The sequence below is a fragment of the Numida meleagris genome, chromosome 1 (assembly GCF_002078875.1).
Source record: "Numida meleagris isolate 19003 breed g44 Domestic line chromosome 1, NumMel1.0, whole genome shotgun sequence".
NCBI lineage: Eukaryota > Metazoa > Chordata > Aves > Galliformes > Numididae > Numida > Numida meleagris.
The window spans coordinates 151,255,688-151,282,904 of NC_034409.1; the positions used below are offsets into that span (position 1 = coordinate 151,255,688).

General features: G+C 36.8%; 1 protein-coding gene across 5 annotated transcripts in view; it reads left to right on the forward strand.

Annotated features, from left to right (window-relative positions):
* The window catches only part of RBM26 (RNA binding motif protein 26), a 51,803-nt gene extending 34,092 nt beyond the window's left edge, over positions 1 to 17,711 (forward strand). For all 5 annotated transcript variants that reach the window (XM_021416903.1, XM_021416936.1, XM_021416919.1 and 2 more), the window contains 6 exons: positions 958 to 1,128; positions 6,117 to 6,221; positions 7,489 to 7,698; positions 8,778 to 8,864; positions 14,146 to 14,259; positions 17,008 to 17,711. In XM_021416903.1, the coding sequence (XP_021272578.1) occupies positions 958 to 1,128; positions 6,117 to 6,221; positions 7,489 to 7,698; positions 8,778 to 8,864; positions 14,146 to 14,259; positions 17,008 to 17,097 (777 nt within the window). In that variant the 3' untranslated portion in view covers positions 17,098 to 17,711. The remainder of the gene's footprint in view (positions 1 to 957; positions 1,129 to 6,116; positions 6,222 to 7,488; positions 7,699 to 8,777; positions 8,865 to 14,145; positions 14,260 to 17,007) is intronic.

Consider the following 27,217-nt stretch of genomic DNA (forward strand, 5'->3'; position numbering starts at 1 on the left):
TATGTGGTTTAGGTGCAGAATGTGTACTTCTTTAGGAGAAGTGTAAGAGAAGTCTGTACTTTACAAGTGGAGAAGTTGATATAGAAAAGTATACATGACTGCTCACAAGCTTAGGAGGAGAAAAAAAGCAAAAACGTCATTTAGATTGAATATTTTTATTGAAATAATTTCAGTATCTTGAGCAAATAAAATGGAAACCCCAGATGTTCATTAGCAAATCCATTAATCAAAGATTAAGTACCTGAATATAAGATGTTAAAAGCCACCTTTATTGAGTTTTGAAGATCATAGCACCATGGCTAGCAGGTCGAGGGATGTTATCTTCCCTCTCTACTCTGCACTGGTGAGGCCACATGTGGAATACTGTGTCCAGTTCTGGGCTTCTCAGATCAAAAAAGGTAGGGATCATCTAGAAGAAGTTAGCAGAGGTCCACAAATATGAATAAGGGCCTGGAGATCTCCTGTGTGAGGAGAGGCGTAGAGACCTAGATCTGTTCAACCTGGGGAGGACTGAGATGTGGTCTCATCGATGTTTATAAATATCTAAACTGTGGGTGTTAAATGGTTGGGGCCAGGTTCCTTTCAGTGGTGCCTACTGATAGGACAAGGGGCAACAGGCAAAAACTGAAACGCAGGAAGTTCCATGCAAACGTGCAAAAGAACTTAATTACTGTGAGGTTGACGGAGCTTTGGAACAGGTTGCCTGGAGACGTTGTGGATTCTTCTTCGGAGATATTCAAGACCCATCTGGATGCTTTCCTGCTCAGCCAGCTGTAGGGAACCTGCTTTTAGTATAGGGGGGTTGGTGTCGATCTCCAGAGGTCCCTTCCAACCCCTCTGATTCTACGATATCAGAAGAAATACAATACTCTGTTTTTCCATTAGTTAATAGTAATTACTCAAAAACAGGTCTGTAATGGAAATTGCAACATTGTTTTGTTTGTTTAAATTGGACAGATGCTGATTTCAAAGCTGGAGAAAAACAAAGCCATGAAATCAGAAGACAAAGCAGAAATCATGAAAACACTGGAGATTTTAACTAATAGCATTACTAAGTTAAAGGATGAATTAAAAGGTGTGTCGTCAGGAGGAGGGACTCCTCTAAAAAGCATGAAAACGAAGACTCAGGTACTCACGTTTTGATCAGCTTTCTAATAAGATGAATTTACATACTTATGTCAGTATAATGAAAATATACAGCCATATCAGAAGTGTTTGGAAATATGCTGTTTTAATCTTGAAGTCTTCTGTGAACTGAGGTTGGTTTTGCCCTTTTTTTGAAGGAACATAATTAATTTAAAAACTGTGCTGTTGCCTAAAAGTTTGAGCCACTGCTACACAGATACTGTGTTATTTTGAAGAGAGCAAAATAGAAATCTGATTGCCTTTTGCCCTATTCAGTCTTTTGTGTGTAGTCTATTGCTTTTGTAATAGACAGTTGCTGTTGTAATGGTTGTTAACAGAAATAATGAAAAGAGTATTTATTGTGCAAAAAGATAATCATTATGCAACAGAGGTATTCACTGTTCACATGTACTACCTAAACTAACTGCTTCAATGAAGCTAGTTCACTACTAGACTGGTGCATATGTTTTTGTTTGCTTGTTCTTTTATGTTACTGAAATTGAAACATTTGCTGAATTTTTCAGAAATAAGATCATACCGGTTAGTTTTCCTTTAATCTGGATATCAATATTTGAGTTGAACCTGTGAGAGGAGTTCCTCTTATCTCCTATACTTTCTGCTCATGTATTACTGTAACCAATTTCTTGATTCTGCTTTCAAGTGCAATTTTGTTAGCTTTGAAAAATTCAATTATATGCTTTTCATAGAAGTATTTGTTCCTGAAGGGAAGTGTCAGAAGGTTCATGCTCAGTTTGGCCTGGTTCAGTGACTAAATGTGGTGGGGGTACCCACGGACCCATGCGCCAAGATAGGGGGAAGGAGGATGGGGAAAAGGCAGGGAGGTGGGCCTGAAAACCGAACAGCGGCAATGAGCTAAGGGAGAAAACTAATTACTAAATATGATAACGGAATGTGAGATAACACAATATAATCCAGTTGAAATTGAAGCTAATAAATAAATGAGAGAGAGAGTGTGTCCAAAACTGAAGGCCTTACTCTAATGCTGAAGTTCAGACAGCTAGGAAGTGCACGCCGCAGAGACAAGCAGAAAAAGAAAGGACAGTCTAGTGAAGTCTTCCTCGATTTGTAGTTCTTCTCTTCTGAGAAAGGCACCCAGAGACTATCAACAATCCATGGAACTGGAGCATTAACTCTTTTACTTCCAGTGCACTACATGATGTTATGATGTGGAATACCAATAACAAAAATCTTAAAACCATGACAGCAAGTTTGTTGGCACCAGTTGAACCAATATGAGCCTGAAAGTGACAATTTCAGGAACAGGTACTTCTATAAAAGGCATAAAATTGAATTTTTAAAAGCTTGCAAAATGATGATGTACATAATAATAAAAGGCCAGATTTTTCTGTAGTGTATTTTCCAGTAGAACAGAAAAACACTTAAGATTTCCTTGCTGCTTTCATTCAGTTCTTAAATTTTCAGAATGCTTAATCATCTCTTGCAAGGTTTGGGATTCTATTTTAAAAGGCTGCTCAATGTTACAAACCAGATTTAGTTTAAATGGTTTATAAGTTTTCAGTTTGAAGCAGAAGAAATGGTACTTCATTTTGCATAAAAATATGGGCATTAAAAGTAGTTGCAGTATAAATTACAGTGATGTGCAGATGGAGGGGGGGGGAATACCAAAAATAAATACTGGAATGACTTGTATGTACTTACTTCACTGTAACTTCTTATCTCATTAGTCAGTCAGGAAAAAATTGAAGCTGCGCATTTTTGTTCTGAAAATGAGCCATACACTATGATTTCTGGAAGTTGGTTTCCATCTCTTAAAATAATTACAGCTGTAGTGGAATAACTGTTATAGTGGGGGAACAAGAAGTAATAACTCCAAACTTCAACGACTGCTATAATAAGTTTAAATATGTATTCTTTGGAGATGATGGAAGGATTTTTGACGTTTGAGAGAGAATTGGGCTGTGTAGTGAGAGAACATTTATTAGAGGTCGTAGATTAAAAAAAAAAAAAAGTTATTCCTGCAGAGTGAATTTGAACTACAAAAGTCCTAGGAATTGGCAATATTTTCAGAGCTGCTTTTGATTTTCTTTCCCCAGTCTCCTTCTTGTTCTTAGCATGCTTGGAAATGGGTTCCAAGAGTATTTGCTCCATTACACTCTCAGGGATTGTGACGAGGCTGACTGTCATGTACTTCCTCAGATCTTCTTTGCCCTTCTTGAAGGTCAGAGTGACATTTGGTTTTTCTCAGTTCTGAGGAACCTCCCCCAAATGCCATGACCTTTCAAAGATAATTGAGATTGGCCTTGCAGAGACTTCAGAAAGCTCCCTCAGTACTTGTGGTTGCATCCTATCAGTTCCCAGGGACTTGAGTACGTCCAGTTTGCTTAAATGTTGACTAAGTTGAATCTGTTCTAACAAAGGTAAGTCTTCCTCACTGCAGACTTTTCCACCAGTCTCAGAACCTGGGATTGCTGAGGGCAAGTGTTGCCAGTAGAGACTGAGGAGAAAAAGACATTGAGTACCTTGGCTGTTCCCATTTCCTTTGTTGCTAGGCCACTTTCCACATTGAGCAGTGGCCCTGTATTTTTCATGGCAAAGTCTTCCTTTTGCTGTTGATACAGCTACATAAAAATTTCTTGTTCCTTGCCACCTTGCCAGATCATTCCACTCCAGGAGGGCTTTGGCTTTCCAGACTAGGTACCTGCATGCTCAGGCAGGCAGTCTGTATTGCTTCTGCGTGATCTGAGCCTGCTTCTACCTCTTACGCTTTGTTTTTAGATTTAAATTTTGTTAGGAGCTCTTTATTTGTTCATGCAGGCCTCCTGCTGATTATTTCCTGCATGTTTTGCAACTTGGGGGACAAAGACTTTAGACTTAGAAACTTGAAAATAACTCATCGTATGGCCCTAGGCATAGCTACATTCTTTCATGCTGCTCTCTCTGACATAAAGGGCAGTGTCTCCTTCTCAGCATCCTGACTTGGCCTTCCTAAAGAGCTAGCATCTGTCCACTGCAGCACTCCAGTTACGTGAGCTACCCTACAGTGGAGAGTTGTAATGAGATGATCTTTAAGGTCCCCTCCCACCAAAGCCATTCTGTGCAATCTCCGTGAGATTGTAGCCCTGGAACTGCATAGACATCTAATTCCTCCTCTTTGCTTCCCATAATATTTTATTGGTTTACAGGCTTTTCAGAGGGGCACTGATTTTCCAGAAAATAAATGAGATCTTCCCCTTCGTTTCTATTCTGTAGGTACTCCCCTGTTTGTATTGGTATGTGCATGCTTGAGGTTGTCTGCCTTCAACTCTTTGTGTTGATCTTGAGATCTCTGCAGTCCACATTCCTATTTTTTTGTCAACTTGGTCTTCGTGTGATTGTAGTTTTCACTTATTTTTGTCTTGTTCCAGATCATGCATATTACAAAACACCCTTCCCCGTGAGTGTAGAAACCTTTGCTGCCTCCTGGTATGTCTTGAAGGAGGCATTTTCTTATTGAGGTCAAGCACAACTCTGTGAAAAGGGAAATCTTCATTACGAGCACTAGAAATAAACCTCAAAAGCCTAGAGATTTTCTGACACCAGAGTCACTGGCTGCTTTGTGAGTTCTAACTACTGATCGTTTTAAAATTTCAGATGTGGCTATTTTTGTGAAGTCTTTGGTGCTTTACAACACTGTGGGATTTGAGAAACAGCTTGCAATTCTGAAAACTGTGGAAATCATTATACAGGAGATGAATTTTTATGGTTGCTGTAGATATCAGAAAATGGGGCTGAAAGGGGTTCAGATTGAAGTTGCCAGTTGAATAATCCGGCTTTTTTTCTTTTAAAGCTTCCAGGAAAAAAAACAAAGAAACACACAAAAAAATCCCTTCTTTATCATTCAGTGGTGATACTTGGTTTCCAACTGTCACAACTGCGAAACCTTCATCTCTTGACAACCAGCCTTTGAATACATTACATGCTGTGGTTTTGAATCAACGGGTGTAAATGTAAAACTATTTCATAGTCATTTATATAATTTCCTCCTTCATTTGTGATGTCATTAGAACATTTGATTGCCGCTTTTTCCATTAAAAACAAAACAAGTTTCCAATTTGGAACAAAACTTCAAATAAAATTTTCATAGTCTCATGAAGCTCTTTTCTGCACCTGTACCGACACCTGCACCTCTGCAGTTACAGTGACTGTGTATAAATTTGGATTAATAGACACCTTTCAGTGTTTTACATATTTTTGAACTTCCTCATTATTTTTAAGGTACTGCGTGCTGAAGGGCAACTCTTGGCGCATCAGGGACCAACCGTTTGTTAGCAGAGATACTATTACTGTGGTTTTTTCTACTACAGTCTGAACAGAACTACCATTTGTGCTTTTTCATTATGAAATTGTGATAATCTTAAGAGCATTTTCTCATTACTGAGTATAGATTGTGTATTCATTCATAATGATGCTTTTTTTTTTCCCTTCCTGTAGAGTTCCTTTTTATCACTTCATTACTATCATATAATTTTGCATTTTCTATCTTGGGTATCTCTAGTTTAGAACAAATTCTTTTGGCTTTGTTTGCTGGACTAAAAGCTTTGACGTCACTAAGCTCAAAAACATGCTGCTACTCGTTGATGTTTTATCTTGCCTCTTTAAGGCTCCTAAGCTTGTGCTTGGTTTATTTTTTTAAAGTGCAATCCTAGAGTTGTAAGCAGTTTACCTCCAAAGTTACAGCTGTGATCTGAATCAATAAGCCACATCTTGGCTAAGTTTAGAATTCCACTCTGCATTCTAGTTTCAAAGTTCCCCTTCCGTAGAGTTTCTAGGAATTTGTTTTCCGGGTAGAAGCGTGGTGGCAGACTTTCCGCTTACCTGGAGGCCAACCCTGGCCAATCTTTAAAGCACTGTTTCTGAAATAGCCTGCTGATAGGAGAATAGCAAGAGATTCTTGGGTTTCATCAGAAGATTGCTTCCTCACTAGAGAACGTAAACTGTGGAACTAATAATTTGGTGTGACAATTTCTTAGATGCAGAAAGAGTTACTAGATACTGAACTGGATTTATACAAGAAGATGCAAGCTGGGGAGGAAGTTACTGAATTAAGACGGAAATACACAGAGCTGCAGCTGGAAGTATGTTTCTCTCATCTTTTGTGTCTGTCTTTTAATGAAGTATTTTCATATATTTTTGCTGGCTTGTGAATTGTATCAAACAGTTCAGTGCAATATTATGTTGCATATTATAGATGGAGGCAGTTAGCAATAGTATTAAAAAAAAAAAACTTTCTCGGTTTTTCTTCAGTGCAGAAAAAGTACTGGATTGAATTTGGATCACTAATTTATTTAAATTCTGAAGCTTTAGATGAGATGGTATTTTACAGATTTAAGATAGTAATACATCCTTGAGGACATAAGAGTATTTTTAAGTTGTTGTTTATAGTTGGTGCTGTGATTGAGTACAAAAGAATAAAAAACACAGCCTGATCTATTTTTTTTTGTAGTATCAACATCCTTTCAGTGACATTAACCAAAAAGGCCGAAGAGCCAAAAAGTAATGTTAACACAGCATTACTTTTGAGAGAAGATGAACTCTCCAAAAAGCAAATACAGTGTCTCATGAGCATTCAATGTCCAGAAATGTATTTTTTGTTGAAGGACTTGCTTCTAAAAAAAATAAAATACAGGAGGCTGTGCTAGATTCTTTGTGTCTTAGTTTAAGAAATAATGAATAGTATTGGTTGGATAATAATTCTGTTTTATATTCTATCATGCCTGTGTGACTGTGTAGTAGCTACTTAATTGGATAATACTCTTACGTTTTTTCTACTCTAAAGCAGAGTGGTGTGTTGCTTAAATAAATCCCTCTTAATGAAGTTTGGTTGTATTTTATGTATAACTGCATGTGGACACAGTGCATGTACGTGCAGCTAGTTTGCATTAAAATTGTACTTTAGGTTGTTGTGCAGCTTTGATGATTGTGAAAATAGGTTTGCTAATAAGCCAAGCCAGTTGAACTGTGATGATTCAAAAACAAACGGCTACAATAATTATTCTGATGGTGAATAATATTTCATAGGTGCCCTGAATGATTTTATTAATACAGCAGACATAGATTAATAGATTGATCTCCTCATGGATGGATATCATTGGCATTTGTCCTCTTTTGACTTATTTTGTTTTAATATTTTGTTTTTTCTGTTCCAGTACTATTTTTGAATTGGTTAACAATGAGCATTATTAATTAACATCTTATTTTAACATACTGTTTTAAGATCTTAGAGCTACTCTAAATCTTCTTTGGGGATGCATTTTTTAGGAAATGTCAGAATATGTGTTTGTTAATTTTGACTAAGTATTTAGATTGATTTATTAAAATTCACAATATGTGTAAATATCTTAGGCTGCCAAACGAGGAATTCTTTCTTCAGTTCGTGGTAGAGGGGTTCATGCAAGAGGTCGAGGTGCATCACGTAGCAGAGGTAGAGGAATACGTGGACGGGGTAGAGGCAGAGGAGTTCCTGTGCATGCTGTTGTGGATCATCGACCTAGGGCATTAGAAATTTCTGCATTTACAGAAAGTGATAGAGAAGATCTTCTTCCTCATTTTGCGGTATGTTGTAATTTCACTTTTTCTGTTCATGGGATGGTGTTCTTCTGTCCAATGACTTGTTTTTGCTTGATTCAATTCATCTGGAAATATTATTGAGGAATGACTCTATAACGCGATATACCTGTTCATGATTTATAGAAAAAAAAGCGGAAAAAGGTGAAACAGAAATTACACTGTTAATTCAACTGCTTGTAACTGAAACAACAGACAGTTTGTCAGGATTGGTGGTGTTTTTTTGAGGGGAGTTTCAAGGTGATGTAAAATTTTTTCAGTGTTTCTGCCATTCTGATTTGGACAATCAGATGAGGACCGTGTGTCTACTGACAAATGTCGGCAGGGCGTCCAAAGGTTTCATGTATTAATCTGTCTAAGATGAGGGTTTTTTTTGTTACTGTTGATCAACAGCAACAATCTACTTGGTCAGGCATAAGACATTTGGAATCCAGTCTCAGTGAAGAATTATAAACTTATTTTTAATCCACAGCCTTATATTATGCTTGAGTCTGCCAGAAGACTGTTGCTTCTGTGTTATCACGTGTCCTCTGTACTTCAGCAGTGCACTCCACCTGTACATATACATTGGGTATTGGAGCTTACACTGTTGGCTGCATTAAAGTACCATAGAGACCATTACAAGAGTTTATTGGGCTAGAAGTTAAAATGCGGAAATCAAGCTAAGTTGGAAACTTTGGCTACCTCTCCCATATCTCATCTTTTTGTAGAAGTGTTTCATAATAAACCAGCGGAGTAATCTCAGGATCTCCTTTTTGCTTATCGAGAGAGAAGCACTGAAGCAGAAGAACCTCTCTTCTCTGTCATAATTTTACTTCATACTTGTATGTTTACAATTAGAAAATGTAAACTGTGGTACGTCGTGTTTTAAAAATGCAAAGAAAAGTAACACTGTTTCTTGCAAAGAACTCTGATTGGCATTAAGACTGTGAAAGGGTACACTGTTCTAACTTTATGTGCTTTTTGAGGCATTTCATTTAGGACGTCATTTTTAGAGGGGGAGGGCAGAGGAAGAGGGCTGTTTTACTAAGCTTTTTTTTCTTTCCTTCTTTTTTTCATACTAAAAGCAATACGGTGAAATTGAAGATTGCCAGATAGATGACTCTTCTCTCCACGCAGTGATTACCTTCAAGACGAGAGCGGAAGCTGAAGCTGTGAGTATAGTTTCATTGAAAATAATTGGCAGCATTCAACTGCGATATACTCTAATATTTGATTAAATTTAATGCAGCTAATTACACGGAAACATTTTAAAGAATTCTAGTACTGAAGTCTTAATTCTAGATTAAAGAAATCTGTCAAAAGTTACGCAGGCAGAGTGACCTTGCCTGTGGTCCAGGGAGGGGACTTTTCAGGCAGTGATGCTAGAGGAACATGACATGGAGCAACTGGAGAGTCGTACCTGTTGCTGGTGGCCGTTTCCAGGAATGGGCTATTAAGTCACCATCCCTGGAGGTGTTCAAGAAATGTTTAGATGTTGTACTGAGGGACATGGTTTAGTGGGGAAGTATTGGCAATAGGTGTATGGTTGGACTGGATGATCTGAAGTCTTTTCCAACCTTGGTGATTCTTTGATTCTATGATTACTGAACCTCTTAGGATATGAGGATACTTAGAACAAAGCGGGATGTTAGAGGGAAATCAAGGTAGTTATATGGGAACGCATAGGTAGATATCCTTATTTAACTGCCATTTATTTTCACGTGAAGAACTCGGTCTCTGTAGTTTCACTGACAGCCTACAGACTGAGTCTATATTTTTGGTGGGTATCAGTTGGATTTAGCTTTGCCTGGAAATTAATGACAGTATAAATGTAATTTTATGCATGAAGATTTTTCTTTTCCCAAAGCATATTTCTTAATGAAGTTACAGAAGTATAGAATTATAGAAGTAATTCTTAGAGAGTTATAAAATTCAACATTGAGGTATGTTGTAATTCATCGACCTTAAATATGGATTATTAGGACTTTACATATCTGGCTTAACAGGATTCTTGCCTTACTCAGTTGATAGTGCAAACAGTGTATGAACCTGCACAAAATGGTGAACATAGTTGTACTGCAAATTATTTTGTTTTCTCTAAAATCCTTGCATCGCTGTTGGGAAGGAGTATCCTGAAAGTAACAGGGTTTCCAGAAAGAAAAAGAGCAGATTAATATATACGGTATGGTTGTATAGAAAGATTTTATTTCATAGTTGTATTTTGAATAAAGATGATATTTTTGCACAAAGCTCATCTTTTGGAGGTTATTTGAACAGAATTTTCATACCTGACCAAACTCTTCTGCTTTATCTGCAAAGAGATCAATGACCTGATGGACAGAAATATGTACAGTGGAAATGAAGCCAATAAGAGCAGTAGTTCTGACAACTTACAATATCATAATGGTTAAATACTTTGAGAAATAATTTGATTCACGTGCCAAAGATGTCTCAAAGAAACCGAATTACTGCATGTGAAACATTCATATGCAACAGTGTAGAGCTCTGACTGTACAGAGACTAAATTATTCTGTAAAAAAGGAAGTGTAATTAATGGTAAATGGTATATAATGACTGGCATGGAATACACAGCTTTACTGTATGTCTGTATTGAACAAACACAAATAGTAAACAAAAGTTCTGTGAGGAGTGGGAAATATGAGATCACAAATAAAGGCTGTAATAATTACTGTGCTCTCGAGGGGATTGAGTTACGGTTGGAATGTTTTATTTTGATGCTTCCTAACATAGGATATTTGATTTTGTGCCTTCATATTATTTAGTGTTACAGTTGTAGTCTAAATAGTTATAGTATTTCTTACATAGACTTCTTTGAAAATAAAAATAGGTGACATAGAACAATCATCTGTTTTTATGGACTGTCCAGATGACATCTCTACTCCCAGATGGAGTATGATTTACAACAAAAAGATTAACAGATCATATTACAGATACCTGTTTATCAACAAAATACGGGTTTTATTTTTTAAACTTCTTGAGAAAAATTGGCATGGAGAGTCATTTCAGTCATAGCTAAATTTCTGTAACCAAAAAGCAAAGTTCAGTAATACTTTGGAAGCAAATGCAGAAGTCTATATATATATGAAATGAAGAAAGAGAATAGTGCAGAAAGGTGTTGGCAAAGGAGAAGGGACGCATGGAAGGGAGACATGGTTGGTAGAACAATTCCAGTTAACATTGTGTGCGCTTGTTCTTTTTCCATGATACATTTCACTGGTATAGAAAAATATTAAGTATTCAAGGTGAAGATTTGTTTGAGGTGAAGTTTGGAATGTTCTGTGGAAAGTGGAGAGATTTGGATTGGATTCGAATTCATTATCCATGTGTGATACATCCACAGTCCAGCTAACATTAAAACTTCTCAATTTTCGTGTAACTGTGTCTAATTGCATAGAATCATAGAATTGCTCAGGTTGGAAGAGACCTTCAGCATCATCAAGTCTAACCACAACCTTACTACCCTAACTCTAACAACCCACCGCTAAATCATGTCCTTGAGCACCACATCCAAACGGTTTTTAAACACAGTCAGGGATGGTGACTCAACCACCTCCCTGGGGAGCCTGTTCCAGTGCTTAACAACCCTTTCTGGAAAGAAGTTTTTCCTGATATCCAACCTAAACCTCCCCTAGGGCAACTTGAGGCCATTTCCCCTTGTCCTGTCACCTGTCACCAGTGAGAAGAGACCAACCCTGCTCTCACTGCAGTCACCTTTCAGGTATTTGAAGAGAGCAATAACGTCTCCCCTCAGCCTCCTCTTCCCCAGACTAAACAGTCCCAGTTCCTTTAGTCGCTCTTTGTAGGGCATGATCTTCAAGCCCTTCACAAGCCTTGCTTCTCTTCTTTGGATCTGCTCCAGCACCTCCATGTCCATTCTGTACTGAGGAGCCCAAAACTGAACATAGTACTTGAGGTGGGGCCTCACCAGTGCTGAGTACAGGGGCAGGATGACTTCCCTAGTCCTGATCACCACACCATTCCTGATCCAAGCCAGGATGCCATTGGCCTTCTTGGCCACCTGGGCACACTGCTGGCTCATATTCAGCCAACTGTCCATCAGCACACCAAGCTCCCTTTCCGTCAGGCAGCTTTCCAGCCTCTCTTCCCCAAGCCTGTAGGGTTGCCTGGGGTGGTTGTGACCAAAATGCAGGACCCGACACTTGGCCCTATTGAAACTCATACAGTTTACCTTGGTCCATTGATTCAGTCTATCCAGGTCCCTCTGTAGTGCCTTTGTACCCTCCGGCAGATCAACACTCTCTCCCAACTTGGTGTTGTTACCGAGCTCCGGCGACCCCTTTTTGTATTGTTCTTGCACGAAAGGAACCTAAACCCGGTCCTGGCCAAATACCACACACAACATCAATATGATGTGCAGCAAAATGGCGTTTATTGGTAAAAGCTAAAGAAATATATAGTGTTTCTTATCTTCTTGCTAGACTGTTCCAGAAGCTCACGCGGTGCTCCTGGCCAATCATATTGAATCTCCCGCTTCTGACCTGTCACTTCCTACAGGCCATACACGGAGTTGTTGTGCTCCTAAGAAGCTCAATCCCCTGTGTCCACGACACAGGCTCGGCCTCTCAGGCGAACCAATAACAAGCTTATGGGGAAGGGCCTTTCCGCGTTACAAACCGAGGTCCGCAACACGCCTACTACAACATTTCCCCCTCCCCATAAACAATGAGATTTTATCCCGTAACAACGCGACCGCAAACACAACCGCAAGTCTGCAAACTGACTGAGGGGGCACTCAATCCCCTCATCAAGATCACTGATAAAGATGTTGAATAGAAGCAGCCTCAGTACTGAGCCCTGGGGGACACCACTCATGACTGGCTGCCAACTGGATTTAACTCCATTCACCACAACTCTTTGGGCCTGACCATCCAGCCAGTGTTTCACCCAGCAGTGTGTGCCCATCCAAACCATGGGCAGCCAGCTTCTCCACAAGGATGCTGTGGGGGACAGTGTCAAAGGCCTTAGTGAAGTCCAGGTAGACCACATTGACAGCCTTACCTTCATCCACTAAGTGGGTCACCTTGTCATAGAACGAAATCAGGTTTGTCAAACAGGATCTACCATTCATGAACCCATGCTGACTGGGCCTGATTCCCTGGTTGACCTTTAATTGATTCATGATGGCTCCTGAGATTATCCATGCCATGATCATTATTAAATGAAAATCTTACAAAACTGTGCTAGGTCAAATACAGTGAAGTGTCACGTTTTTTTTTCTTAAGGTATTCTTATATACTTAGTATACTTGCAGTGGAATTTTTGTTTTTATTAGTAAAGCAGACTCTAAGGCTGGTAATTGAAGAAATTGTAGATATAGAATGTAATCATTTAAAAACCTCTGCTGACGCCAATTTTGAAGTAAACGCTTCTAATATTTTACTTTCTTAAATGAAAAAATGCTTAAGCTTTATGATCATATCTCTTCTAGTCCAAAAGGAAGAGGAGGATTCCCTGTTGTAAAATGTTGAGTTTTATGTAGTAGTAATTTCATCCAAAGATTACAAGTTGTTTCTGGATCTAAATGTCACGTATAAGTGCTTTTAAAAATTCTAGTTATGTGATATTGTGATGAGACCATGGACAAAAAGCTCCTGAGCTGCATTTTAATAGGCATAGAATCTTTTAAATTTATCATAAATTTATATGTACAGATTTAAAATTTATACCTGGGGACTTTAATATCACACAATTCATGTTCAGATGTCATTGAACATGTAATTGTTTCTACATTTCACATTATGCTGTGCTTTCAGATTGCACTATAAATCTTTTGTGACTATGACGGTTATTTTGGAATGTTGCTAACGCTGATTTATGCTAGTTCATGTTACTTTAATTTGAACATACTATTTCCAAAGCAGCCACTTAATAGATCTGGTACTTAGAAAGGCATGAATATCCCATAAGTTAAAAATTTTTATATTTCAATTACAAGGGCTATACAGGAAGTGAAACACTTTCCAGTAGATTAAGTTGTAATCACAAAGGTTTTTTTTTTTTTTTAATATTTAATTATTTGTATTTGTGGGATATCTTGTTTCTTCCAGTAAGTAATGTGTTAATAGTTTTGTGTCAGTCTTCAAAAGGTGAAGTACCCATCAGTGTAGGATTAAAAACTGAGGAAAATATTAAGGTCAGTATGTTGTATCACCAAATGATTGATGATTTTTCAATGCTTATTTTGTGTGAATACGTTTTGATCTTTTTCCTGAAAGGATGTGTGAATTCCATGTGTAGTTAATAAAGTTTTGTTTTAGACAATTAACAGTAATTCAATATTAACATATTAAAACTGGGATTTTCTTCAAAAAAAAAAAAAGCAGACTGTTGGCTTGTTTCTGGCATTTAAGTATTAATGAAGTTATTTTTTCTCCTGAAACACACTTAACTAAAAGACTAAACTTGTTTTAGGCTGCAATTCATGGGTCTCGGTTTAAAGGACAGGAGTTAAAGTTGGCATGGAACAAGCCTGTTGCTAGTATGTCAGCTGTTGAAACAGAAGAAGCTGAACCTGACGAAGAAGAAGTAAGCTTGCTTTTTTTCTCATATTTATTTCTTAAAATTAAATGTTGTTTTTTTTTTTTTAATGAAAATTATCTGTTGATTCATACATCTGGAATCTGACTCACGTTTTAGTATAGAAAAGTGCATTTATTTATTTAAAAAAAAAAATCTTGTTTTCCAGGCTATTGACAGTCTAAATACTTCACTATTCATTGCAAGCATGTTTCATTTCTAGCGTGTATATCTAGAAAATAAAATAGGTGGGGTGTGTTTGAACTTACATGAGAAATACTGAGGAATTTGTCCAAACCATGGGTGGAATTTTATTTGAATTCTCTACAGCTGAATTAATCCCCTTGATGTTCACAAAATGTCTTAATGTAATGGATTTTCTTTCAACAGTCCTTGGGAAATTTTGCATTTAAATGTCATTGTTTGTGTGAGATTTGTATTGGTTGCAGCATTTGTTTAAGTTAATATTGAAGTCTGATGCTGGAATCTCCAGGTCCTGGATGGACGAGTTCAAGAACTCCAGATTAATTTGCTGGTTAAAACAAAACAAAACAAAAATTCTGTGTAGTTTTGTTGTTTAAAATTTGTTACTTATGCAGGATGAGATCAGGGTGGTGGAGATACCTGTAGTCACCAGCCTGAATTTCAGTCTTACCTGTGTAAGATATATCAAGTTTCTGTCTGCTTACAGTTGATCATGCTGTTCATATAAATTTGTTTTATAGCCAGTATTATATAAGCTTGAAGGTTTCCATCTTTTTTCCACGTGTAAATTTTGTCAGTTCACCTAAAAGGGCTTAAGACTGAAATGAAATGAAGAATTCATTGATGGATCTTTTTTGTTTTGTTGTTGTTTTTTTTGTGGGTTTGTTTCTGTTTTTTATTTTTGTTTGCTGTTTTGGAGGCATGGGAGGGTTACTTTTGTAAGGGGTGAGGGGAGTGAATTATTCAGCATACTGACGTTCTGTAGCAATACTGAAATAGGGCTTTTAGTCTTTTCTAACATTGTGAGGCAGGTCTTTTAGACTTGCATGCTGCTGAAAATCCCTTGTGATTAGCCACTTCATTATGAAAGCACCTGAATTTCATAGATGCCTTACTTTCTGCATCCAAGTGCCTAACAAAAAGTTGACTATACTGAATCAACAACCAATGCCTAGGAGAAGTGTTGAGAGTCATAGGTAGAGAAGCATTAATCATCATTGGTTTGCAGTTCTTTTGACCTTTTGAGTCAGGTATGGTGTTTTTGCAGTTGGAAGCCCATTCTAGGTGTTTCTTTCATTAATTTGATAGGTTTCTTTGGAATGTGAGTGGACTTAGCATCTATAACATCCTATGATGGGGAATGCTATTGTTTAAATGTGAATACCAGGAATAAGTGTACTGGACATATCTTCCATCTGTGTGTTTGATTTTGATATTTTGAATCCATCATTTAAAAAAAAAATGTTTTTCTGCACTTTAGATAAAGATACATCCTCTTAGTCACGTTTTCTCCAGTCCAGAGATTTATACTCCCTCTATGTGTTCACTGTAAGGAAATCGTTACAGGTTTTACGATCATCTCTGCTGCCAGTCAGCCTTGTGCACATAGAGTTCTGCATTTGCATAGTGCAGAACTCCTCCTTTTCAGCAGTGCTATCATATTTTAGTCTGCTGGGCATCCAGACACTAGTGGAAAAGACTCAGTCCTTAGAAGCCTGCTATGTCTTAGTCTAGTTCAGAGTACTCTGCGTATATTGATAGGCATGATGTTAAAAGAGCTGCTTTCTGTAGGCAAAAGTAATGAAGGAAGATAGTAGTTTTTCCCTCGTATAAAAGAGCTTACTGAAGAGAAGGAAGGCTTAGCTCTTGGCATTCCTCAGCCTACAGGCTCATATTTTCCAGGGTTTCACTAACTTCACAAATGAATCTTCACTCCTCTTGCTGAATTTGGATATTGTGTAGCAAAAACTAGAATTACGGGGACAAGAAAAACAAGCAAGAAAGAACAGACGTGTAATTAAACAGCTGGGAGACTTTGTTAGGGACAGAGATCTTGAGTTTGTCCTTTAGTGCAGAAATTGCAGTGATAAGTGCAGTCATCAGAAAAAGTTCTGAGACAGGGAAAAGTTTGTATATACACCTCTGTGTCTGTATTTAGGCAAAAGTATGATGTAGCTCATCTGCCAATCTTCTTATTTTCTTTGTTTTAACTGAAGAGCCTAACTTGAAGAGTGTTTTGTGAAGTCTGTCAAGATACTGTGTTGTCATTTTAGACATATCTGAAAACATTTATGTTTATTTTAAATTTATGTAAATACACTTTGAAATCTTTATGATATCGAGCATACTGGATTTAAGCTTGATTAAAATATTTAATTTTTTTGATACAGTGGTGGAATAAGCTCTTAGATTAAAAGAGGCATAGTTAGTATAAACTAGGGCAAGCTAACATTAGTTTTCAGTATAGCATCTTAAATTTCATCAAGATGTTAAAGTTTGGGCATGAGGACATGCTGAAGAATCAGAAGATCTCTTGAACTATGTGATCATTTTAAAGTTCACTAAAAAAAGGAAAAAAAGCAGCTGCATTTATCATGTATTAATTATATGTATATTTTATACACACTGTATACTTTTTGAAAGCATTACTATTTACCTATTAAAAATAAATTAGCATGTTCTTCCTTAAATTTTAAGGAACTGGATTGTATTTTGTCTTTCAGTCTCTTACCTTTTCTGACATTAACAGACTATCACATTTATCTCTTGAAGTTTCAGGAAGAGTCTTTGGTGGATGACTCTCTTCTTCAAGATGATGACGAAGAGGAGGAAGATAATGAATCTCGTTCCTGGAGAAGATGATTCAGCTGATCGACGACAGTGCTAGAACTGCACCTGTGTTGCATTAGTATTACCTAATGTACTTCTGCATCTTTGTATTAAAAGGGGTTTTGTGATGAAGTTGAATTCGGATATAGACTAAAAAGAAGCTGATCAGTTACACGTTTTGAGAGATTGATGTTTGAGTTACATTTCAGAAAATGATTGCTAAAGACATCATACTAGGAACATATGCAATGTTTTTATTACATAGTTCTACGGAAAGTTACAGAATTCTTTGGGTTCTTTGTAATTTACTGAATTGGTCAAGCACAAATGACCAGAAGTTGTTATAACATAGATCATTTTTGTTCTATTCCAGATACGGAATGAAAATTTGCATTTAAAATCTTTGTGAATGTTTTCAGAAATGAATAGATAACAGTACTAAACTGAAGTCTCTAAAGTTATGTATTCATAATATTGCATAGTAGTATGCTTAGGCTTTACTATGTACTAGCCTTTTGTTGGATTTGTGTACGTATTTTACCTATGGGTTTTAATGATAAAGTGTATGACTGCTTTGCATATAAGTCCTTATGACTTTAAGATGTTAAAAAATAAATAAATGGAATGGTCTTCAAAAAAAAAAAAAAGAAAAAGAAAAAAAAAAGCAATAACCAAAAAAGATAAGGCAATGGTCCTTCATAATGAAAAAAAAAAAAGAAAAGAAAAAAAAAAAGAAAAGAAAAAAGACCATTTCAAATGGCAACCCCACCCCCATACTCACAAAAAGAGCTCTAATCACTTTCACATTAAAATGGTGTTGAATATTAAAAAAAAAATCTTGAAAGAATGAAGTTTCATTTAATTGAACTCACAGATGTACAAAGGTTTTGGATGTCTTCTGAATTTTAAAGCTGTTTTAAGTCAAACTTTAAGTAGAATAATGATTCAACAGTAAGGAATTTATTCTTTATCCTGCACTGTACAGCTGCAGAAGAAAACTTGGTCCACAAAAGCATGTGCACTACTTCAATGTAGTTTAGGAATACAGACTACAAGAAGTGGAATATTTGGTTGATATGAGTGTAAAAACTTTGATCACACACACTAATACACTTTTTTATCCCTCTATTTCTGTAGTTCTATCATGATGTTTTTCATAAGTAGTATTTGGCAGATAGTGAGTTCATACTGTAGTGTACTTTTGTTATGTGAAAATGTACATACATGAAATGTACTCTGTAGAAATACTTAATTGGCTGCAAGAGGGCATTGTGTTGTGTAGGATCTGAAGCTTCTCCTTTTCTTAGGAAGGGGAACTTGCTAGCTCTTTGCAGTAACAGACTTTCTTTTTCCTTTCGGTGGCGTTCTGCTGCTGCGTTAGCAAAAGAAAAAGCGTTTGTTAAATACTAGTTCTTTTTTATTTCCATCAACTCGTTAATGAGTACAGTGCAAAATCTTATCTGACAAAAAGACGCAGGGAATAGTATTTGAGTCTTTTTTCTTTAGTCCTTCTGTTCCTCCATTTTGGAGGAGAGGTGAGGGAGAGCTGCAATTCCGCCCCCGACCCCCCGCCCCCCGTTTTTTTTTTTTTTTTAATTCCAAAATAGGAACAGAGGAAATTAGAAATAGCAGTATCCCAGAGAGAAGAGGTCACACTGTAGACATTTTGTTCTGTGCTTTTTAGATGTTGGAGGGTTTTCTGAGGCCTAGATCCTGTTTCTTTTTACATTCCCGTGTGTATGCATATCTTCCTGCAAAAATATGCACTTAATTTTTTTGTACAGACTTAGTTTCACATTGAAATACCACAATTGACTGCCATGCTTGTTACAGTAAGTTCAAAATCTTGCCTTAACAAATTGTATTTGAGAAAGTGGTTTCCTTTTACAGTGAATTTAAGGCAAAATAAAATATTTTAAGAACTTTTTAATACAATGAGTTCTTCTAGTTCACTGAGTTAAATACAAGTGTTTCTACTTTTCTTTGTTAATAATTTAGTACCTCTGAAGACTGCCAGATTGTCAGTCCAGAAGGTGGAATTTTTCAGTATGTTGTCATGCAGAAAAGGTACAGCATGGGAAACAAGTGTGCATACTACCTTAAGGTTGGTGTGTGTACTTTTTCTATGGCTCAACCATGGCTTTTCAGTGGCAGTAAATCATAACGCAAGCTAATGATAAGTACTCGTGTATACTTTCCGTGGATGCTTATTATGAAGCATCTGAATATCATCTAATTTAAAAATTATTATTCCATATTTTCTTGCTTGTTTTGAATTCAGCATGGTAACAGATCCATGCAAGATTCATTTCGTAATAATTGCCTGCAACCTGGTCTAGCTGTAGGAGGAATATGTTTTCAGCACCTTCCTTACCTAAACTTTCATCAGAGAAAGTTGTCAGGGGAAATGCTCGCTGTCATTTCTTTTATCTCCTGCTGTTATTTTATGTCATTTTGAATGATTGAAAACCACCTGGATCATAAAAAAAACAATCCAAATGCTTGTTTCAGTCACAACTAATCTGTAATTGGATGGCATTCTGCATAAGGTAACGATGTTCTGATTGCAATCTAAATTGATGCCCCTATGTATTTCTGTCTCTATCAAATTACTTTCTTGATTTAACTCTTTTTTTTCTTCTTTTTGTTTTTATTTTGTTCTGGTATTCCTTGCCTGGCTTTGCTCTTTCCTTTGCTACTACCTTAACCAACTCTTGTAATTTCTGTTCAGTCCAGTGAGATCTTTATTAGGATAGTATTCAGGTGACGTTTCTTGTCATTTGGAGCTACATCTTTGCTTGTTTGACTGAACAAACCAACCATCCTGCTGATTTTCATTTCTTTCTTTTTTTAGTTGATCCTTCTGAACGCATTCTTAAGTATGCCTCATCTGTGCTTAGCTTAAATAATTGTATGTTTTTTTTAACAGTTCTGCGGATGGATTTTCCTACTCTGAAACACCAGGAACGGGCTACACTGGTTTTGCCCAGAAAGCTTTTCCAAATTTCTTTGGAAAATAAGGTAAACATTTAAGAAAGTATTTTCTTTTCAAGCTAGGTGGTGAAGTACTTGAATAAGTTGTGTTCTAATATGCATTTAAATGGCAGTATAGTAGTAAACCACATTTGGTTAAATTACAGAAAATGTTATGTAATGGGAGTCAGTAATTCAGAGTTACTGTCTACAAAGCAGTAAAACAGCAAGAATGCCTCTTTCAAGTATTACTTATTACCAGTGTTGTAGTTATTTTTCTCTTAAAACTCACTTATTTCAAATTGGAAAACTCATATTTCTTACCAGAACACAAAGGCAAATGACTGACTTGCCAGCCAAGTCATAGCAAGTCTATTTCTTATATAGAAGAAGAACTTGTTGAAAAGTATTAGTACAACTTTAGGCATTTAAAATAGGCTTATTTTCTAAACAACTCCCTGAAAACAGTTTCTCTTCCTTAACTAGACAAGGACTCCAAAAATATTATACAGGTAACTTAGGTGTCTGATAACAGTGCAGCACAATTTTCCCTACCTTAAAAGGTTCAGTTTTGTTGCTGACAGCCTACTGTGCAGAGATCCCCAAACTAGGCAAGCTTACTATTTTTGTTGGCTTTTGGATAGCTTTTAATAACCATACATTTATCTAATTCATTTTATTTACTTATTTAGATGAAGTGGACACAGTTCTAAGTGTCGGTTGTCTCATAAACATAAAAGATCACCAAAAGTTGTGGAAGAAATTTTGACTGAAAGTAACTGTTTTGAATGGAAGCTTCTTATATCTCCTGTATTTTTTTTATGTGGAATCTTCAACTAGAAGGTCTCACAAAATACAGATATGAGCAGAGGCATACTTGGTTTTTTTCTTTTCCGACTGACTTAGAACACTGTTGTACCACTATACCAAGTAACATAAAGAAACGCAGACCTTCAATGACACATTGCATTTTTGTAACTCAGCATTGTTGTAATGTTGCAACAGAAGATGTTATGGTCAGATATAATCTTGTACTCCTAAATTTTATTGCAATTTATAAGTTTAAATTAACAAATTAAAATTTGAAAAACTGAAACAAGTATCAGAAATCTGAGATTTTTTTGGGGAAAAAAAAGTAATGGGGTTAATTATGAAAGTGAACAGTTCTGATGGTTCTTCATCATTTTGTCCTAGGTGGAGCTGTTTCTTACTGCTCTAGTACACAGCGCTTGGTTACTTTCCAGTAAATCTCTTAAGTCTGAAAAATTTGTCATCCTTGATCAAGATTTCACAAAGAAAAAAATAAATCTGTTTTTCCATTCAGCCAGTATAATTAATAGAATCATAGAATGGCCTGGGTTGAAAAGGACCTCAAAGGTCATCTATTTTCAACTCCCCTGCTGAGTGCAGGGTTGCCAACCACTAGACCAGGCTGCCCAGAGCCACATCCAGCCTGGCCTTGAATGCCTCCGGGGATGGGGCATCCACAACCTCTCTGGGCCACCTGTTCCAGCGCCTCATTACCCTCTGTGTGAAAAACTTCCTCCTAATGTCTAACCTAAACTTCCCCTGTCTCAGTTTAAAACCATTCCCCCTTGTCCTATCGCTATCCACCCTTGTAAACAGTTGTACCCCATCCTGTTTATATGCTCCCTTCAAGTATTGGAAGGCCACAATGAGGTCTCCCCGGAGCCTTCTCTTCTCCAAACTAAACAAGCCCAGTTCCCTCAACCTTTCCTCACAGGAGAGGTGCTGCAGCCCTCTGATCTTCTTAGTGGCCCTCTTCAGGACACGTTCCAAGAGCTCCACATCTTTCTTGTGCTGGGGGCCCCAGGCCTGGATGCAGTACTCCAGATGGGGCCTCACAAGAGCCAAGTAGAGGGGGACAATCACCTCCCTCTCCCTGCTGGCCACTCCTCTTTTAATGCAGCCCAGAACATAGTTGGCCTTCCAGGCTGCCAGCACACACTGCTGGCTCATGTCCAGCTTCTCATCTACCAGGACCCCCAAGTCCTTCTCTGCAGGGCTGCTCTCAAGGAGTTCTTCCCCCAGTCTGTATAAACACCTGGGATTGCCCCGGCCCAAATGCAGCACCCTGCACTTGGCCTTGTTGAACCTCATTATGTTCTCATGGGCCCACTTCTCCAGCCTGTCCAGGTCCCTCTGGATGGCTTCCCTTCCCTCCAGTGTACTGACTGCACCACTCAGCTTGGTGTCATCTGCAGATTTGCTGAGGGTTGGTGGAAATGAACTGGTAGTTTTTGTGGACTCATGTAGACCTTTGCAAATCCCCCAGTGTCTTCGTCACACAGTTGCCTAAATACTGTTCTAAAAATAATTATTTTCATTATTTATATTAAAGTGTTTGCATGTGTTATTCTGAACTTCTTTGAATCTGTAGGCATCAAAAATAGATGTAATGGAAATAGACTCTTCTGATTTCAGTCTTTATTTGAATTCTCTTTAGATCTACGTGGATTGCTAGTGAGTGGGATTTCAAGAACATGCTACTGCACAAGGACTTTTTCTTTAATTCTTCTTCTTAATAGATCATTATTTGAAAATTCCTTCTATACGTGTTGTTGCTAAAGTTTTCCTGAATGTTGTCTTTCTTTACTCTCATGAGTGAAGATTAATTTTCTTCTTATTGCAAGCTGTTAAGACCAATTTTATATTTGAAAATCAACCAATCTGACTCTAGGTTTTTTTGTAATATTTTTGATCTTTTTGAGTTTGAATACTTGAATTCTAGGACCATCCTTGGAATCTCTGTTAATTTAGTTTCTTACCTTTCTCTGGCAATGACTGTAATATTGCATTCAACAAATCTGTCTATACTAATTGATTAACAGGATTTTAGTATTTTTCAGCAAATAGGAGAAAAAAATTTGGAGGCCTGTACACTTCAAGAGTCATTTTTCTGATAGATGTCTGCAGTAGACATACTTTTTTTGTTGTTTGATTCTATTTATTTATGTTTGCTTTTATTTTGACCTTTTGGCTGCGGAGAGGGTAATACCATCTTTAAAGTTAGCAACACCCAATCGTTTAATACGTGTATTTTTTTAAAAACTGATTTTCTAATTGAAAGGTTATTTTCTATGTTGTAGTTTCACTTAAGATTTTGGATAATAATTTGGGTAAATATGTAAAAATATTTTGAAAGCAGATCTTTTTATATCATTTAACACAAACTTTTCTTTAAAAAAAGGAAGGAAAAAAGCAAACTATTATTTACCTAAGATTATTTGAAATAAAAAAATTGTTTATGGGCTTCAAAACCTGGACTGTGCAGAGGACCATTTCATAATGAAATAAATTTCATTAAGATTTATGACTGCTGCTTAGGCTCCCTGCTTTTTTAAATGCAAAGGAAAAAAAAAAAAATGAACCGCTAACTTCTCCAGAATGTTTTCCTAATGATTTGCTGCTATGTGGAAGATTTTTCCGCTCTTAGGCATACTAAGTCTTTTCTCCATACAATAATTTGCTCTCTAGGGAATGAAGAAAGTTTCTTAGATTTTAACGGTTGTCATTTATTCTTCATCTCACACAGAATTTTGCGCAATAAAGACGTTTACACAAAAATTTTTCCTCTTTGTAGGGAAAACACAGACTTCACAAATATGTATGTTCATCTATGCATGTAAAAATCCCTATCCTTTTGTCAAAATCGCATGCATGTTGCTAATGCATGTATGTGAGATCTATAGAGTAAACAAATGCCTTTAAGGTGCCAGAAATCACATTTTACAGAGCTTCTCAGGTCCGTAGATATGGTGCATAAAAGCTGAGAGGATTGTCCATTCCCTCGAAGTACCTTGTTTTTAACCTGAAGAAATATTCTTGATCACATTTGCAAACTGTCCTTTCCCTGCTTATACAAGGACAGTTCTGACTCGATACTCATTTCATTGGGATAAAGGACTGTATTTTCTCTTCTGAATGCTAGAGGGCACTATGACTACACCAGTGAAACCGACAATAACTAGAACTAATTTGCTTCCCTTTCAGTACTTCAGTAATATTTTTCTTGTTTCAGTTCTCATGCTAATATTTGCATTTCTTGCAGAAACCTGTATATATCCTTACCATGTCAGCAGAAATTCTGTTTGTGTGAACTGAAACAGGGTATCTCTCTTCGGATTTAGGTACCAGTGATAAAAACATGACTCCAGGTGTTTAAATCTTCATAAAACAAAGCCATGTTTCTGTGTTACAAGAGGGATATATCCACCTGCTTTTCTGCCCTGGGAGTTGAATTAGCTTTTCATAGATTGCAGATGAAGTTATAGAAAACTTTGTGTAGCTCCATCTTGTTTGTCAAAGACTTACATAAAAAATCTTTTCTGTTTATACTCTGGAGTAGGGCATATAAAGTAAGCAACATTTAATTGTTGGAAAGGAGTGGGGTGGGGCAGATGGTGTTATTTTTGTATAAACTACAAAAGAAATTACCAGTCTAACACAGTGTGAAGTAATTTCACCAATGTAGCCAATTATCTTTGTTTTATGGTAGCCTCGTGCTAAATACATCAAAGAATTACTATTGTAACTCCACCAACTGGTGCAGTATAACTACACAAAGCAATTTTTTAACTATAACTTGAAATACTTGTTCATTCTGACAGTTGTATATCTTGTACTGTCATGCATGGGTGAATTGGGAAGCTACTTGTAGCCTATGCATCTCTGTGCCTGGAATTCTTAATGTCCAGCATTCATGTACGTAAATCACGTTTAGACCAACAATGTGGAAGGGTGCAAATTTGAATACTTGTGTGATGTTTTCCTTTCCCTTTCAGGAAATATGTGCAGTATTGGAAAGTGCTGGGGTATCTCTAATTTTGTTATGCCCTTCCTAGCTCACAAATACAGCTAAGTGGGCATTACTGTAAGCTTTCTTTTTGTTCTTATGAGATGGCAGACATGTTGTTAGCTGTGGAGTATGCATCACAAAGCCCTGGACAACTTCTCAAAAGTCAGCATCTTTGAGCCCACTTAAAGATGGAGGCCTTGCTTACCAGAAGTGATTGTCAGAGGGAAAATTCTGATTGAAAGAATATTCTTTCATTCATCGCAATTATCTGTTTGCATTCAGATTTAATAGATGCTTAAAATTTACCCGCTGCTGTTCTCAGAGAGGTATTAGACAATGTTTAAAATCATACGTCTCCCAAGGAGTATTTCTACCACTTTGGCAAGCAGGAAAGGCTTAGTATGTTCATACATATTTTTATAGACTTTTTAGTGATGCTTTTCCATCTTACCCTAGTAAATGGGGAAAAATGGTAGGATGCTATTTGTTTTGCAAAGTTCTACAGCCTTAATTTTTCTCATTGGCGAAGTTTTCGAAACTTCCCCATATGCACTACTATCATTCACATATAAAGCAAAGTTTCGTAATGCCAATCTAATTTGTAAGTTTTATTGAGAACACAGAAATACTGAAGTTGGCTGTAAGTGAGCAGGTTTTGAAAACTTCACTGCAGATATTCTCAAAGGGTGGACCTTCTGTACCGAAGTAATAAAACACAGAATAATAAAATGTCTTGGCTTTGCACCCACTAGATTAAGCTGCCCAGGGCCCCATCCAGCACGGCCTTCAATGCCTCTAGGGATGGGGCATCCACAACTTCTCTGGGAAGCCTCTTCCTGTGCCTCATCACCCTCTGAGTAAAAAATTTCCTCCTAACATCTAATCTAAATCTCCCCTACTTTATGTGATAGGACAAGAGAGAAGAGTTTTAAACTACCATTTCTCAAATGATTACAGTGATGAGAAATGTTATCTGTTCGTGCTTCAAAACTTTGCTTCCATACGCTATGCAACTGATTGAATGGGATGGATATCAAACAGTAACTACTTATGGTCTGGAACACCTTTAAAATCAGTTAATCCTTTTACAGATAGAATGGAAAACCACTTTTACTGCAGTATGCAGGAGTATCTTATTCAGTATCTTTCAGAAGAAAAAAAATTTATTTACAGTTCCAAGTCAATAATTGGTGAATATTTGTTCGCAATATTCAGGCATCTGAACACTGGCAGTCCTACAGGCTATCCTGTGGTTAGTGTTCAAAACTATTGGAATCTGAAGAAGGCACATTCTCTGGTTTTAGAGCTCAGATTTTTTTCATTCCCATAGCCAACATCCCGCTTGTACATTGTGTACTTAAATTTATCACTGTGATGTAGCCAGATTTAGTGTGTGGAGGAGTATTCTATTGATGAAAAATGTGAGATTAAGTAGCAAAGAGCCTTTATGGTGGAAGAAGCTGAGAGCTGGTTAACACATGATCTGCTAGTTAGTAGATTTAGTTCCTGGCTTTAATTATGAAAATATTTTTCTATGAAAAATTATATAGGGTGTAAGTATAACCGTCAGTATAACAATGAAACTGAACTTTTTGTTGGTGGTGGTCTTACGCAGTGAAAAATCACAGAATGTAACTCACCATAACATTTTGTTAACATGTAATAGGTCGATGCTGTTCCATATTTCTTTGCTAAAATTATGTTTTGATAACATTAATATTAAAATCACTAAGAAATATTAGATTGTTTCTGGATTGAACTCTCTAAGAACCCTTTCAAATGGTTTTAAAGTAAGTGCTATTTCTTTTCCCATCCTCATTTACTTTAATGCTGTATGTAGGGAGAATACTGGTATGTTTACTCTTGTTTCGGCCTTTCACTTCAAGTTTACCAATTCCTTCATGTTTACTAAGCACTGAATATATTGAAGATAGCTTACCAGCAAAATAGCAAAGAAATAACTTTGTATCAGGGGAATAAATTCTAGAACCAGAATCTGAAATAATAAAGGCTTAACCAATAGCGTTTGCTACATGGCCATTTTTAAGATGATAGTATATCATGCTACAGAACGATCCGTAGATAAGCTTTTGTTAAACTTTAAAATAATTTGAGTAGATAATTACTAGTGTTTTAGTAGTCTAAGGCAGGATTGATGGTATCTTGATTGGCTATAGCAGTTACTAAAGTTCACATTTTATGACCTCCTTAAAAATACTAATTTGGAAGCTTATGAATTACTCTCTGGAGCCACCCTGAATTAACAAATACCAAGCTATCTTTTACCTTTCTAATCTTTTTGTTAAATAATTTCTACCCACTACTGATCTTTATAGTGTTTTTCAAAAACTCATTTTCTAG